General features: G+C 29.9%; 1 protein-coding gene across 1 annotated transcript; it reads right to left on the bottom strand.

Moving 5' to 3' along the window:
* Positions 1–7,915: 7,915 nt before the first annotated feature.
* On the bottom strand, positions 7,916–9,591 carry LOC100791424 (protein LIGHT-DEPENDENT SHORT HYPOCOTYLS 1). Its single transcript, XM_003536091.4, has 2 exons — positions 8,361–9,591; positions 7,916–8,202 (listed from the first exon to the last, which is right to left on the bottom strand). Exon 1 carries the CDS (start codon positions 8,990–8,992, stop codon positions 8,396–8,398), a length of 597 nt encoding a protein of 198 aa, XP_003536139.2. The 5' UTR covers positions 8,993–9,591; the 3' UTR covers positions 7,916–8,202; positions 8,361–8,395.
* Between the last annotated feature and the right edge of the window lie 6,693 nt (positions 9,592–16,284).

Here is a 16,284-nt window from a genome sequence, read left to right as displayed (position 1 = left end):
AATTTTATGTATTGGAAGTTGGAACCCGTAATTTTTTTAAGAAAAAAATATTTTCTATTTTTTTTTTCTATCAAATCACTCCCTCAATCTTATTTTTTCCCTTCTTTCCTCCTTCTATCTTTTCTCTCATCCTTACCAAATCACTCCTAAGGATATATTTAATTGTGGAAAAATAAGAAACAAATAATTTTTTTATATGTGTGAGTCTCGGACCTTTTTCATTCAATTTTAATTTAAATATTTATTTTTAATTTTTCTTATTTTATTATCTTCCACTCCATCAAATCAACCCTAAAAGAAAAAAGAATTTTACACTTATAGCAATTCATATGTCCCACGTGTCTTCAGCTTGTTTCATTTTATTAATATCTTTAACTTAACTTTTAAATTTGGCAGTTTGATGTTTATTTTATTTCAAAAGAAATTGAAATAAAATAGAAAAAAATATATGTTAAGTTCTGTAGTTTTAATGAAAGAAATATATGTTTTGCAGATTGAAAATATAGTAATTGTTAGTCAACGCTAGTCGCTACATTGGTTACTTGTCCATTTTTACTGGCTCTCGTTGATTTCGTTGTCTAATCACTACTTTTTACCAATTTTTATTTAACCTTGCTTTTTATTTTTTTTTTCTTGTGGGCTCCACCTATGTTTTCTTATTGGTTGATTATAGCGGGTTTATATGCTTTAACATTCTTATTAATAAATATTAACCATTGTCTCAGAGTTTAGAAACAAAAATAAAATAAAAATTATCAAAAAGGTGTTTATTATTTTAAAATTGGAAAATATTTAACGTATATTTTAAAAAATATTTTGACTTTACTGCAACTAAGAATAAAACCCAGCATACAAGTGTCATGATTTCATACTGCCACTTCGTTTTCAAATTGTTCGTTGTTATTTTATCTTGCAAAATCAATTATTAATTTCCTGTTAAAAATATAGTTTAAAATGGTGCAAGGTACATACCCTTAAAAAAAAGGTGCATAGTAAGATAAGATCGAAATTCGAATTATTTAAAAGATATCTAAAATACCATACATGGCATACGTATATGTACAAATTTGATTTCCACATGTTTCATTTTACCAATTTCAATTTACATATATGATGAAATTTAATTATAAAACATTTTATCTTGCAACATGCGATCTGCCATGCTTTCAGACTACCACTTCGTTTTCACATTTTGTTCGTTGTTATTTTATCTTGCAACATCAATTAGTATTTTCCTATTAAAAAGATAGTTATAAATAGTGCAAGGTAATATAACATCGAGTCATTTAAAAGAAGTTTAAAATACCATACATGTCATACGTATATATAGAAGTTTGATGACCACATGTTTCATTTTATCCATTTTAATTCATATATGCAATTTAATTATTAAACATTTTTTTAACAGATTAGCATTCAACGTCACGACATATATAAAGCTATTTGAATTTAGTTTTAGTTTTAAAAATTCGTTAACAAAAAATCTAACATATATATACACACTATTTTTTTATGAATGGAAGTCTAACATGTATATAATATAATGATCCGGTTACTTAATAATGGTTGATGGAAATAAAAGTATACTGCAAATCAATACATACTTTATTCAAATCTTGAAGTCACGTGAAAAAATTCTCCCTAACCACTATTATTTATTCTCAAATTAATCACAACTATGCTCGTAGATTGAAGACAAGGAATAGAGAAAATATTTTGATAGTGTTGCTTTCTTGAAGTTTGTCATGCGGATTTGCTCGTGGGCGTTGTTGGAAAATCCGAAAATGCAGCAAGTGGTTAAGAACATGACCTACCTGTGATAGGATGACATTGGACATTAGACATATACATAGGCAGAAAAAGTATCGGATGTAGGTTCCATACTTTCATCCTTTATAATATATATATATATATATATATATATATATATATATATATATATATATATATATATATATATATATATATATATAATTCCAAATGATTATTTTTTATTTGTAAGAATAAAAAAAACATATACAAAAGAAAATTTATAACAAGTCACATATTTTATCATCGTTAAAACAAACCATAAGCTAACTTAATTTCATAAAACAAATTAGATTTTAGATGGGTTAAATTTAGATTATTTTTTTATATCTCTTTATTAAGTTAGCTCAAACAAAGACATGTAATTTTTTAACGGATTCATAATAAAGACTATTTAATATTGAGAAAAATAGCTATATATCATTATTTAATTCTGTCCATTTGAAAGTCTAAAAGAAATAAAGTTGTAATAAAAGTTGCCTGATCGTTTAAAATCTACTGCTTTCTCCGTATGATGTTAATGAGTATATATATATATATATATAGTGAGAGTAAATATGGTAATAAAGGAAGTTTTTCTTAATATTATCAAACACGGTGTTAGTGGTATGTTATTGGGATAAAAAAAAGTGGGCAAAAGACTATTAAGGGATTATGACACTTTTAGTTTTGTCTTGTCTAATAAAGTTATTCAACTAGTTCGTAAAAGTTGAGAGATTTCCCTGTAGAGTGTCCAATAATGCAAGACTTTTAAAATTAGTTCAGGAGATTTCAAATGAACCCATCACCACCGGCGCGTACCATGCCGGGTGTATTGGCGATTTTTGTAAATATTATTCAGACGTTTTGCTTTACATTGATGGGAAATGTACTTTAGTTTTAATTGGGAATCTAAGAATACTTGGTCATACTATAAATAAATAAATAAAAAACACTTGGTCACTTGGGGCAAACGATACTCTTTTTAGTGAGAAGTTGATTTGGAATTTTGGTTACGCAAGAATTTTTTTCGTTCCCAAAATTAAATATAAAATAAAATTATTCCTCAAATGATCTGGGGTGATTATTTTAATTTCTGAAACTAAATAAGTTTAAAAAAAATTTAAGATTTGTAATTCATCGATCAAATTAGTCCAATTGTTACATATATGTGACTTGAGTTGCTCTCATGTTGTTAGCATTGTTTTTTCTATTTTTTATTGTTTGTTTTTGTGTTCACAACTTTACGCGCTCTCTCTATGTTTACGTTACATTGGTAGGCAATGTATTTTTTTTTTATAAAAAATAATAATAGGTGAATTGAATTCTTAGGACTCATCGAATAAAGATAGGCTTCAAAGATAAAAAAAAAAAAGATTGTAGAAATGCTTATATATCGCCTACCAAAGTTATCATATCTTGAGAATATATTAGTCAAATCCTTTCAAATCAGACCAATTTGTGTTGGCTTCATTATATTTGCTCTCTATATTTACATTTCATTGTTAGTCAGTGTATTCACATATCATTGGAAATTACTTGTTTATGTTGTTAGTCGTTGTATTTACTACTAAAATAAAATCATGGATCAGAGAGGAAATATTCACTCATAAATCTATCGTTAAAATTATTTGCGAGGGAATTATGACATATTTGCAATGAAATATTCTTTCGCTGAAATAGGGTTGCTAATTTGTGAAAAAAAAAATATTGCCACTCCATCGCAAATCTCTTGCTACTAGAAGTCATAGACAAATGTTAGGCAATTCCCTTGCAAGTTAGAGACAGAAGTCCCACTCAAATTCCTCTCAAAATGCCCCCTTGTTAATCCCTTCTTGTCTCCTCTCACTAAATTTTTCTTGTTAAATTAAAATTCTACATTTATGAATTTCATTAAGTCTTTAATGAGGGATTTACAAGGGAATATAATCACTTCACTAGTTAGCGAGGGATTATAAATATATAAGGAAAATTTATCTCGCTAATCTGATTTTCATGTAGTGAATAACTGTATTTCCATGTCATTGTTAGTTACCATCATGACTTTCTACAAAGTAAAAAAAAATTAAATACGCCATAATTAATTGCCCATGTTTGCATTAGTTTCTAATTTTAAAAATGATAAAAAAAATTATGTTTGCACTCTAAATGTCTACTCCACGTGTCACATTGTTTGCACTCTGTTTGATGTATATGTGTTTGCAATTTATGTTCATAATACATGGAGACACTATAAACAGCTAATTCCGGGTCATACAATTAATTTACCCTCAAGAAAGGTAGGCATGATACTTAGTTGAAGAAGTTGATCCTTATTCATGGTAGTGGCGAAAATAGATTTCCTATTGATTTTGATCCATTTGAAAAAAAAAAACACAAATGTCAATCCGACAAAAGTTGAAGAGTTTTGATACAAAGTTTGCTGAGCATCTTAAAAAATGAGGGGATCACATAAAGGAGCGTGCGTGTGAATAGAAGATTAGGCAGAATGTCCAAGTATGAGACTTGAATCTATATTTGTAATTAGTAATTTTTTAACTTCAATTTATTTTTTGTTATAATTTACCCACAATATTTTAAATTATAAAATGCTATGAAGTACCAAAAACTAGTTCAATATGTAAAGAAATCCTGAAAGGTATTAAGATCAATTTAACCAGTAGTTACATCTCTGGAGATTTTCTTGAAGAGTATCCTTTTTCGTGATAAGGATATACTTAGGATGTTTTTTCGTGATAAGGATACACTATTTTCACTTTTATACAAACCTCACTAAATATATGTATTATATACCCATCTTCACACGAAGCAAAGTCCATAATTTGAATTATCTAATAACTTTTAATTTATTCATGTAGTACTAAAATAGTAATATTTAATTAAAATGTCTGTCATTGTAGCAAAATTTCCTCCTTATCTGCAAATATTTTATAGATGCCTGCATATAATTATTTTATTATTAAACAATTAAAATAATGTTGATTAAGAATAAAATATATATTTTTATTATTAAATATTTTAATTACTAGTTTACTCCATAAGCCTATTACGCAAAACTCAAAAAGTTTATTGATTAAGTGAAGTAAGGCAGGAGTCGTACGTATAATAGGCTACTTGCATGTTAAAGGCTTCACTCATCTCTCTATTGAGGCAAAGTAAATGAAATTGGTGCTCTAAATTAATACTTTCATTTTGTGTAAGTTTATTTCCATTTCTATGTTTTGTATGTCAGGGAGTCCTTTTGTCTGAAACTTTCAAATTTTTTTTATATAAATATTGTTTTCCTCTAACCCTAATTACAGCAGCACGTTCACGTATTTACTCAAATGAGAAAGTCAAATGTTAACAAAAGAAAATCCACAGTTGTAGTTTCACTGCATCAATATGACACAGTAATTGTCGTACGTTCAGACATTTAATTAGCGAAGAATCTTTACACCTAAGGTGGGTGGTTTCGTTTCCTAGCCCCTGCACCTGGTAAAAATCCTAGTCAGCAATAAGCCAATTCTCATGTTTAATTATGGGTTAGAAAATTTGTTTGAGGAAGAAACAGATTTCCTGAAAAGAAGCATTATATATATCAAATCAAACCTAGCTTTTACTCCCGTTTCTATATATATAGGCATGAATGCCTTCCACTGTTCCACAGACTCTCGTACATTTTTCTTGTATATAAATTGATTAATTAACATTTCCCTAGAAGCCCTAGAAGGGCTAGATATATAAATGGTCTATTAATCTCTGATTAATTATGGTTATCGAATATTTCTTCTGTTATAACTGTTTTCCTTAAGTTATTTTATATAGATAAATAATAATAATAAATAAATGATTCTTTTTATAAAATTAATTTTATTATTATTAATTTTTGTAGTCCATATCATTAGTTTTATAAGAAAAATATATAAGTAAGAAAAAATAATTAATATTACATTAAAAAATTAAAATGACAATTATATGTTACGACAAAATTTTCTTTTTACACGATTCCTATGAAATGGATGAAATATTAATATCAACTCACATATATTCTTTCCACAAGATAAATTGAAAACATGAGAGATTTTAATTATATACTCTCTCTTTCTTTCTTCTAGATTATATGATGTTTAAGAGGAAACAAATTATTCTAAAATATATGTCATTTTACAAATTCAATACTACATTAAATATATTTTTCAAGATTATCCATAATTAATACTTCATTAGAATAGTATAAGAAAGGATAAGACATTAATTAGAGAAATGCATGATATATTAGGAAATTATTAGCTAAATATTTATTTAAAATTCAACAAATTAATTGTCTATCTAAAGTGTTTTTTTCCCACTGTTTAAAATATTTTTTTTTCTGTTCAAAGCGTTATTTAAAATATATAATAAAAAAACAAAATAAACAATTTTTTAAGGACTAAAATCATTTTTTTTCAAGGAAAAAAACTAAATTATATGAATGGAAAAAATATTTAAGCCTATAATTTACTTAGAATTCAATCCAGCTAGCTTTTTTTTTAAAAAAAAAAAATCCATCCATCTAGCTGATTAATTAGAACTGTTCATGTGATTTCTTTTTTACCGAAAAACATACTCATATGATATCATTAGATAGCAAAACGTTGATACAATGAGGTGAATGATTACAAAACTGTGGACTAACATGAATCTACACGCCCTAGCTAGTACATAAGTGACTTGGTTCGCTTGTTTCTGGAATGAACCGTTCACGTGTGATTTAAGACCATTTAGAAAATTACTACATAAAAATAGAAAAAGACTTACAATCAAATGACTACAATTCGTCTAGCATTTAAATACAGTTAACTGCAAAGTTAGTTGTTACTTTAAACGAGAAAATAAAAAATAAAAATAATCATAACTAGTTGAAATAAGATCTTGAAATTGAAAGTTAAAAACCTTATATTAAAGAACGAACGTTGTTTATGCCATTTTAATTGGTCGTAAATCTAAGTATATATTCCAGTATAATGAAATTAGAATTTAATCATGATTCTTGTTTATAAAATGTGATAATTAGAGTAAATTCCATTTTTCAAATACATGTAACGATTCCTTAGTGATGCAGTTATTTACAGATAAAAATTAAGCAATTGTGTCAATTAAAAATATATGCAAGAAAGAAAGTCACGGCTAATTAAGTTGCTTGGGGATAAAATGGCTAATTAGTCACCAAACATTATTTCTATAATTGCTGTATCCTGTCAACAAAGCCTTTTAGATGACATTGGTACTTGCAAGGTAGGGCAAAGTAAATAAACCTTAATGAGTAGTAGTTAAGAATTTCAAAGTTTCTCTATTATTTTATTGGCTTATGCAGAATCAATGAAAGTTACAATCATCACTATCTGTCAAGCTCTCTCCATTTTAAAGCGTAGTTAATGTAAGCTTTTTCCCATTCAATCAACAAGCTAACAAACAATATATTAGGTTTTGATCTTTTACTGATAATTTGAATAAAGGATCTTTTTTAAGCCAAGATGACCTAGACAACTATTTAACATGGAGACAGTCCATCATCAAACGCACCAAAAAGAACCACTTTTTATATCAAAAAATGGGTCGTTCTCCGAACTACAAGGGGATTAGGCGAATAGCCTACCCCGGTTGTCAATACACCAAAACTTAATCATCCATAGCCATATCCAAATCCAATTACTTTTTACATACTCGATCATTTTTAGCTGGCATCTATAATAGAGAAGACAATCTAAATTTGTCTTATTTTCATCTTTAATTAACTAATGAACTGCATTATTAGACCAATTACATTCTATGCTCGTGAGTCCTCTCTAGCTACTTAATGCTTTGCCTACATAATTTTAGCTAGTTAATTATTTTTCCAGCTAGTGTGTACATCCTCAACGTTTTAATTATTATATATTACCTTCACCATATTTCAATTCGAGATAGATTCTCAAGAAATATATAGTTATGTTTCTAATAATTAAACTTGTGTCCCTCTGGATATGCATGGATGCAGAGAAAGAAAGCCACGCAAAAAGGGTGCAGCAGCTATTAGCTAAAACTCTCAATGAAGAAATCAATATATATATATATATATATATATATATATAGACACACACACCAGCTTATTCAACATCCACATCCAATTAATTAATCCCCTGTAAAGTTCAATCAACATTTTGAAAAAAAGCTCTCACGTACAGGAGAGAGGGTAGAGATTCAAGTGCATGCTTCATAAATACACTAGATGATGAACATGATATATTATATATTAATTTGAGTACAAATATGATAAGATATCTTCTAGAGTAGTAGTTGGCGGCAGGGTGGTGGCACTTAATTACCACTATCTACTTCCCCGGACTCCAGAAGCGAGAACAATTTAAAGGGCATCATCATCTCAACACGTCTTCGTAGAGACAACAAAAGCACCTTAAAATTGCAAAAAAAAAAAGAAAGCAGCACAAAACATCGACGACTTGGTTTACTAAACCCATCATAAAGGATCAACATACAAAGGACAAAACACAAAACCAAATAAATAAAAACACACACACACCATATAATAATATACGATTCATATTTGATACCTGTGGTGAAACATTGGTAGCAACAAGCTTCTCAATTAAGTAGGAGTGGGAGTGACCTTAGGCTTTGGCCTCTTCCTCTTCTTCTCGTAGCTAACACCTCTCGCCTTTGCCTGAAAATCGCGAACATCGCGAAGGTAAATCCTGACGGCGCGTGCGCCGAAGGGGTTGGTCTCCGGGCGGCCGCCGTTCTCCTCGTAGGCGGCGCGGAGGCGGCCGATGAGGGCGTCGAGGCTGCCCCAGGCTTGGCGGAGCGGGCAGGGACATGGGGCAGGTGGGTTGGGGAGACCGAAGAACGGGCAAGGGTGGTTATGAACCTTAGTCTTCCCGAACTGGTCGAGGTAGTGGAGGAATTCCAGCACGTGCGCACCGCTGCACAAGGCCAAGGAGAGTGGCGGACGGTGGTTCCTCAGGTACTGGCAGAACGTGTTCCAGTCCCTTCGCTTTTGGTTCTCGTAGCGGCTCGGAGTAGTAGTGCTCCCGCTGTTGTTGCTTCCCGAAGACGGCGACGACACTGCCGCCGCCGTCGTTGGATGATTCGTGGTGGTCGGGGTGGGTACTGTCTCCATCTTGTACCTGCTGCTGGGGTTTGTAACGTTTGAAACGACGTTTTTTGATTCAGAAACTAAATCCATGGATCTGATATGCTTTTCTTTAAACCCTTGGATCTGCTTTAGATCTTGCAGAGCCTGAGACTAATATGATGCTACTTGGATAGCTTTGCTAACGAAAACTTCTTCTCGTTCTTCCAAGGACTAGGGTTTTCTTTTCATAATAATATTGATGAATATTGATATTGATGTGTAGTAGTGATATTTATTAGAAAAAAGAATATAATATTAATATCATGCAGAGAAAGAAAGATTGCCTGAGATGATGACTAGGGTGTGGCTGGAAAGGGAAGACCGAGAAGACAGCAGCAACCTGGGCAGTGACAGATGAAAGCTAGAATGGTGAGTGGTTTCCATTATTTTTCAAGAGAGAGAGAGAGAGAGGAAAGGAAGGGAATAAGGTTTGGTTAATGTTGGCTCGGAGTGTGAGAGTGGTAATTGGTGGGAAATGGAATGATTCCTGGGTAAAGGGTAAAGGGTAAAGGATGGGATCAGGGACATCAGGTATTTGTTTCCAGAAAAGCGCGAGAAACTGAGAGTTATGTAATGTCGTACCGGAACTGAGAGAAAGGGTGGGGTGGGAGAGTGGTGAAGAACCGAGGGTTAAATGAAGGAGAGGAGAGTGTTGTGCCGAAACAGGACAAAGTTTGGCAGTAAGCAGTGATGATGGTGACCAAAGATGAGCAGACATTTCAAATTATGCACATTCCTCACTCTACTTTTCAGCGCGTGATTTACATCTTTTTAACCCTTTTCGTATCATACCACTCCTTTCAAAAACATTAATCCTCTTTTACTTTTTAATCTCCATTGCTTTCCATTTTTATTCAAAAATAATATATACAAGGCTTTACATGTGTATATATATAAAATGATTAAGGTAAGATTACATTTAAAGTTTTAATTTATTTTTTCCTTAACTTATTTTTTTATATTTATTTTGCATTTATTCTTTCTATCTATAACATCTTTTCACCCTAATCAAAACTTTGTTTTGACCAGCATTCTAATTCATCTTAGTTCTTCTTCATCACCAATTAGTCGAAAGTATAGAGGATACGACAATGATGGATATACCAATGAAGAAAAAATTAATGGTAACCCAAGGATAGTTATAGAGATCCAGCATTGTTTTCATTGTCCTTTGTAACAGGTTTGATGTTGGTGGTGTTTCTACGGAGGTAGCTAGTTTTAATTTCTACTATTTCCTCCTTTCTTTGTTGTAATAATGGAGAAATTTGAAGCTTTGGTGTCTATATATGTTCTGAGCTTCTAACTTTTGATGTCCAATGAACAAGAAAAGGCCTGCCATTCTGGGTTTTATGACTTGGGGTTGGGATTTTGAATTGTTTATTTACATTTTCTAATTAATTTCAGCTTTGTTGTTTGTTTAGGAGTTTATCAGAGAGGGGAACCAAATTAAATAATGAGAAATATTCATAATGTACTGGCTAGCTAGCTAACGAACTAGTTAATTAAGCTATGAAAATCAAACTTTTTACATTGTTTCATACCAAGGGTAGTTTTTCTGGATCTACGATTGGGATGCAAGAAACTTTTACAAAGTTTGAAGTTTAATGATGTTCAGAAACACAAGTTATGACCTCGTATGAAGATTTTGTATCGATACAATTTTGTAACTTGGGGAGTACAAGCCAGAAGCGTCATGGTTCAAGTAATGAATGCAAATGCAAATGAATGAATGAATGAAGTGAATATGTATGTGTTGTGCGTGAGGATATTTTCGGTCACGAATTAACGATAGTTCACACTTCACACAACAAGAATAAATTGAAAGAGGAGAAGAAGGAAAAGAGAAAGAAGTTTACCAAAAGGACGGAGACTCAACTCAAGCAAATAAACAACAATTTTACTAAATAAAATACGATACGTAAAAGGTGTACAGGTTAAGAGTAGTAATTAACAAATTAAAACCGTAACAAAATTATTAAATAATTTTACTTCTTATAATTATTTTCAACTAAAAATGTTGTTTTTAATTTCATTTTAAAAAAATTATATAAAACAGTAAAAATATTTTTATATTTACTATTTTCTATATAAAATTGTATTTTTACGAGCAGGAAATGAAATAGAAACTAGGAAACATTTTCTCACGATTTATACAATCTAAGCTGTGCAAAACAAAAGTTTAATATATTTTTTTTGTTTAACATGTTATAAAAGCATATAAAAGTAATTAAATAGTACATAAAAAAAGATAAGGCTAAAAAGTATAGTCATGTACTTTTCGCATTTTTTTTATTTGCATTGTAAAGCTTAATGTTTTTTTTATAATATTTTCTAAAAAAAATATTTCTTATGTTTTTTAACTTTTGTAAAATATTTTTAAGATACATATATACAAAAAAAATAAACAGTAAAAATAAATACATAATATCAAATGTAATGTTGAAATAAAAAAAAAAACTCATTCGCTAAAAATTAGATTTATATGTACTTATAAAAAATATTAATACAATATTGTGCAAATTCAGAAGTTAATGATAATAGTACTAAATTAAGACTAAATTAAAAATGGTAAAAATATCTAATTAAAAGAGTGAGACTCTCGTTGTTTAAATTATTTTTTTTAATTATAGTATAAGAGTAAATTATTATAAATTAGACTATATATATATATATAAAATTTGCACTTTTATGCTTTTCACCTTCTATCAATCAAATCTAGACAGGAGGGACCGGGTGCTGTGGCGATACCCAGAGATTTCTTACTCTTCTGTATAATTCGCATATACGGTTCTTTGGGACGGGTCGAAGTGTAAAAACACTTTTAAAATATTGAGATTTCTTTTGAAAAAAACTAATCTTAAATTCATAATAAAGACCACTTTATTGGAAATCTATAAACAGAAGGAAAGTGTCGTATATATCTAGCGATCCGTTCAATTAAGGGAAAGATAATCTTTTATGTAAAAGTTATTAACTATTTATATAACTGCTTTTTAGCAAGTTATGTATAGCATCATCCAATGTATATAAACTGTAAAGAGTCTTTATTTTTTCTCTGGCTGTGCTACAATATTGTCACGTACTGACCATTGTGATGAACATTTAAGTTTAAAACTTACACTAATTAGGGTTGGGATATTCTTTGTAGTGCTATGTTAGTCAATTGGTTTTTATATATTTAGATAAACCACTGTTAAGCGATATACTTGCTCAATCATAATTAATCCTACATACTACTACTAGCTAGGTTGTATTAACCAAGGTAATTTGCATATGCAACTTGATCTGGTTTTCTTTCTTTGTTGACCCAGTAATTAAATGTTCTTATATATGGTAGGTTGAATTTGGTATTGCCACTGTTATATATAAATGGTATGAGTCTTGGCATCTGTTGTGCTCCACTTAGGGTAAGAAACAGATCTCCTGCATTTGTAATCTCAAAACCTACAAATAGGGGCAGGCCAGCATGGGTTATTTTGGGATGTCCAATGGATTCGCCCTATAAGCTAATGTGGTTGTGGTAGGAACCAATAAATAGATAGATCTACGTTTTGTAGTTAGAGTAAACTAGCTTTGCACCTAAAATGGAAAGAATAAAACATTTAAATACCCATACTATGGTTATGGTCCCCGCCTTCATATCTGGGGAACAAAAGGGCTCTCAAGTATGGTATCCTCTGTTTCTTATCGTTGCTACATTTGCTTTGAGGGTGGCAAAATTTGTTAGTGCCTCATCGCATCCAAGCAAATACTACTTTCTCGATTGCTCTCTCAAGAACAATTCCTTCTCATGTTCTCAGCCAAAAAAACTAAAAATAAATAAGATTACAAACGGTAAAAATTAAATACAATTTTTTTTATTAAATAACTTATTCTCTCACATATAAACAAAATGAAATTTTATATTATTACCTGAATCTAGTAAGTTATAAGATCGTGTGTATAAATGTATTAATATGTATAAATGGTTATAAGATAATTGATTTGGCGCCAAAGGTGGCTTCTTAGCGCGTGTAGGATCCAGTTGTTAATATTGATGGAAAATTAATTAAGGAAACTTGACAAAGAATTCGGTAAAATGTCCAGCAGGAGGACCACGTGCCCCCAAGAAAGTCATGAAAATGACTCATCTGAAATGAAGCCTCAATAAAATTATTATATTTTAGAATGAATGATTTTAAAAATGAAGTTCATTGCACCGTGGATTAAAAGAGGTTGGTTTAGATACACTAATGACACCATGTACATTATTCGTCAGTGGGATAAGTGGGACAGGACAAAATCCCTGGTGGGACCCACTCTATTGTCAAATTGAACATGGAGGCATGGAGCATGATTGGATAGCACACGTCTAGACCCTCCTAATAATCTAATAGTGGATCTGTTATTAAAAAGAAAATCTAATGGATCATCCTTAAACATAAAAATTAAATTTAATATGTAAAATTTACGACTGTTTATATATATTAATGCTATTTTATTTATTATTGTTAATGCACTCTTTTATATTTTTACTATATTATTCATTTTATTTCACATTTGTCTTTATTGTAAAATGTGTTGTAAGAATATCTATTTTTAAAATAATATTACTCTCAAATAAATGTGCTTATACATGGAGCAAAAAATATCTAATGAGAAAGCCATTGTTTTGCAGCAATGCCTTATTATGCGAGTCATACTGCATTCTACAGTTACATCTTATATCCTAAAATCTTTTGTCCACTTCATTGGAGACACAGTCACGTATTGCATTTAAGAAGCCTTTTTTTTTTCAGGAGTTAAATATAATAATTACTGAACTAAGTAAAATGGAATGTTCTTAAAAAAAAGTAAAATTGGAATGAAAGGTATCCTGGTGATAAGTAGACATTTTAGTTTCATTTTAAAATTAAAACATTCTATTATAATTGTAGTATTATAAAATACATGTGTCTCATCAGTTTTATCAAAAAATTAAGTTTATTGTCATATTTATTCTAACTTCAAAACCGGAGAGCTTGATTTTTCCCATTTTATATATTAATAGAGTTTTTTATAACAGTTTTATGTATTAATAGCTAAGATGCCACAATCAGGATGTCAGTGCTACTCTAATACACTTGACATTATATATGATTTGTTTTTACTGAGACATTGTATATGCATAGGGAAAGGATGGATTGATAACAGGTGTGAAGTTTTCACACTTCATAATAACTTTATGCAATATGTGAAATTATTTAATATAATCTTTGAATAATTTGATATTATCTTTATAATTATGCATATTTGTATTATTTAGGACCCACAAAAGATATATGACATTCTACATGAAATTACGAGACACGTGTCAGACATGTAACAAGAGCATGAACACTTGCCCTTAGCAGTCAGACTCCTAAAATGATTGGTTATCTCTAATCTATTAATATTTGAATATCTTTATCTATCGGTAGATAATTAATTATCTATAAAATCACACATTATCTACAAGATACAATTATCTTCTAGCTTTTATCTATAAGCTACAGTTTATTTCTAATATTATTTGCAATCTACCAGTTATTATCTATAAGTCGAAAATGATCTGCAAAGACTATAATGATCCCTACAAGCAATGACCCACAACTCTTACTTAATCTTATAAATATTAAGTTTCATCAAATCCTCAATACAATCCCACACACTTTAGCACATGAGCAACAAGCTTGTGCCTCTCTCTTTGGCTCACTTGAGCTTATACTTAAGCATATACTTGATTTATCTCCTAACTAATATACTTACTTGAGCGTCAAAGTCATTTGTTTTGCAGGTCCCCCTCTCTTGTCGTCTCGACAAAGGCCTCTCTCAAAGTCAACATGTGAAATCCAGAAGTTCACTTTGGCCATGTCCACCTTGATGTGTCATAGTTCCGGATTTTGGTAAGTTCATTTGGTGTCCACCATGGGGCCGTGATAACGGCTAATTATGAGTATATTTTGAAATTAAATTATATAGGAATTTATAATTTTTTTCTTCTAATCTTTCCTTTTTGAGCAAATAATTGTTAAATTAATATCATTTAAGTTTTTGTGTAAAGAATATTAAAAGTGATGGATTTATGAAGCTTAGTGAGTAAAATAAAGCCCAAAAATGCATGAATAATTAAGGAAAACAAAGTAATTGAGGAAAGAAAGACTAATTAAGGAAAGAATGTTAATTAAGAAAAGAAGACTAATTGACGAAAACAAAAAAGTATAATAATTAAGGAAAACAAAATAATTAAGGAAAGAAAGACTAATTAAGAAAATCGAACTGATTCAGAAGCAAAATATATTCCTTATAAAAAAAGAAAAGAGAAGAATGAGAAGACACACAAAAATTCCAACAAAATATAATTCTTTATAAAAGACAAAAGCTAGAAGAAGGAGAAGCAAGAGAGTCATTCCTACCCTCCATTCTCTTTCTTATCTTTTCCCCTTTTACTAAGTATTTCCTTTTTGTTGTAAAGTCCTCGATGACAATGAAAGGCTAAACCCCCTTTATTGAAAACTTGACAACCGACTACTCTTGATGTATTTTCTCTTTCTATCTATTTATGAATATTACTTTTGCTTTATCCTTTCTAGTGCTTATTATTACTTGTGGCTTTATGACCCATTTGCATGGTAAGTTTTAGGAGTAGTACTGGGAAAGATTATTTTCTAATAAATATGGGAAATAGTATCTAAATAAAGTCATCACCAGGAATAGGTTGATATTTGTTTAGCCCATTATACATCTTTATTCTTAATACAATTTACTATTTTAGCTCTGCAAAGATATTTGAAAGAGAAAATAGATAAATTAAGATCTTTCGTGCGGGGGACCAAAGTTAGAGTATACTACTAGACGTAGGTGTAAATTGAAATAATTATAAATAGAGAAAAATCATTAATATTATATCAAGGAGTAACTCTGATAGGCTAATTTTTCAACATTCTCATCTTCTGAATTTTCTTTTACAATATTATTGGATTTTCTCATCTTTTTTGTCTTTAATTAATTAATTTAAATCCATGTTTAATTCTTTTTCTTATTTGATTTAATTTTTAGCAATTTAATTTACTATTTTCTATTACCTTTTCCAAATCTTTTTTCTTAATAAAATATTCATATACCTAAATACAAACAAATTAAAGTTCATGTTAATACGATATTCGGACTTTCATTTTAATTTTACTACTTGAGACGCATTGGTACACTTATCAATCCATCAACAAGATCTCTCTTAAAGTTGACTTGTAAAGTCCGAGAACCCACTTTAATCACGTCATCCTGACATGTCATAATTTCAGATTTTGATAAGTATAATATCAAGTTTTACATAATATAGACATTCA

The sequence above is a fragment of the Glycine max genome, chromosome 10, assembly GCF_000004515.6.
Source record: "Glycine max cultivar Williams 82 chromosome 10, Glycine_max_v4.0, whole genome shotgun sequence".
Taxonomy (NCBI): Eukaryota; Viridiplantae; Streptophyta; class Magnoliopsida; order Fabales; family Fabaceae; genus Glycine; species Glycine max.
This window is presented reverse-complemented; position numbering and strand designations above follow the sequence as displayed.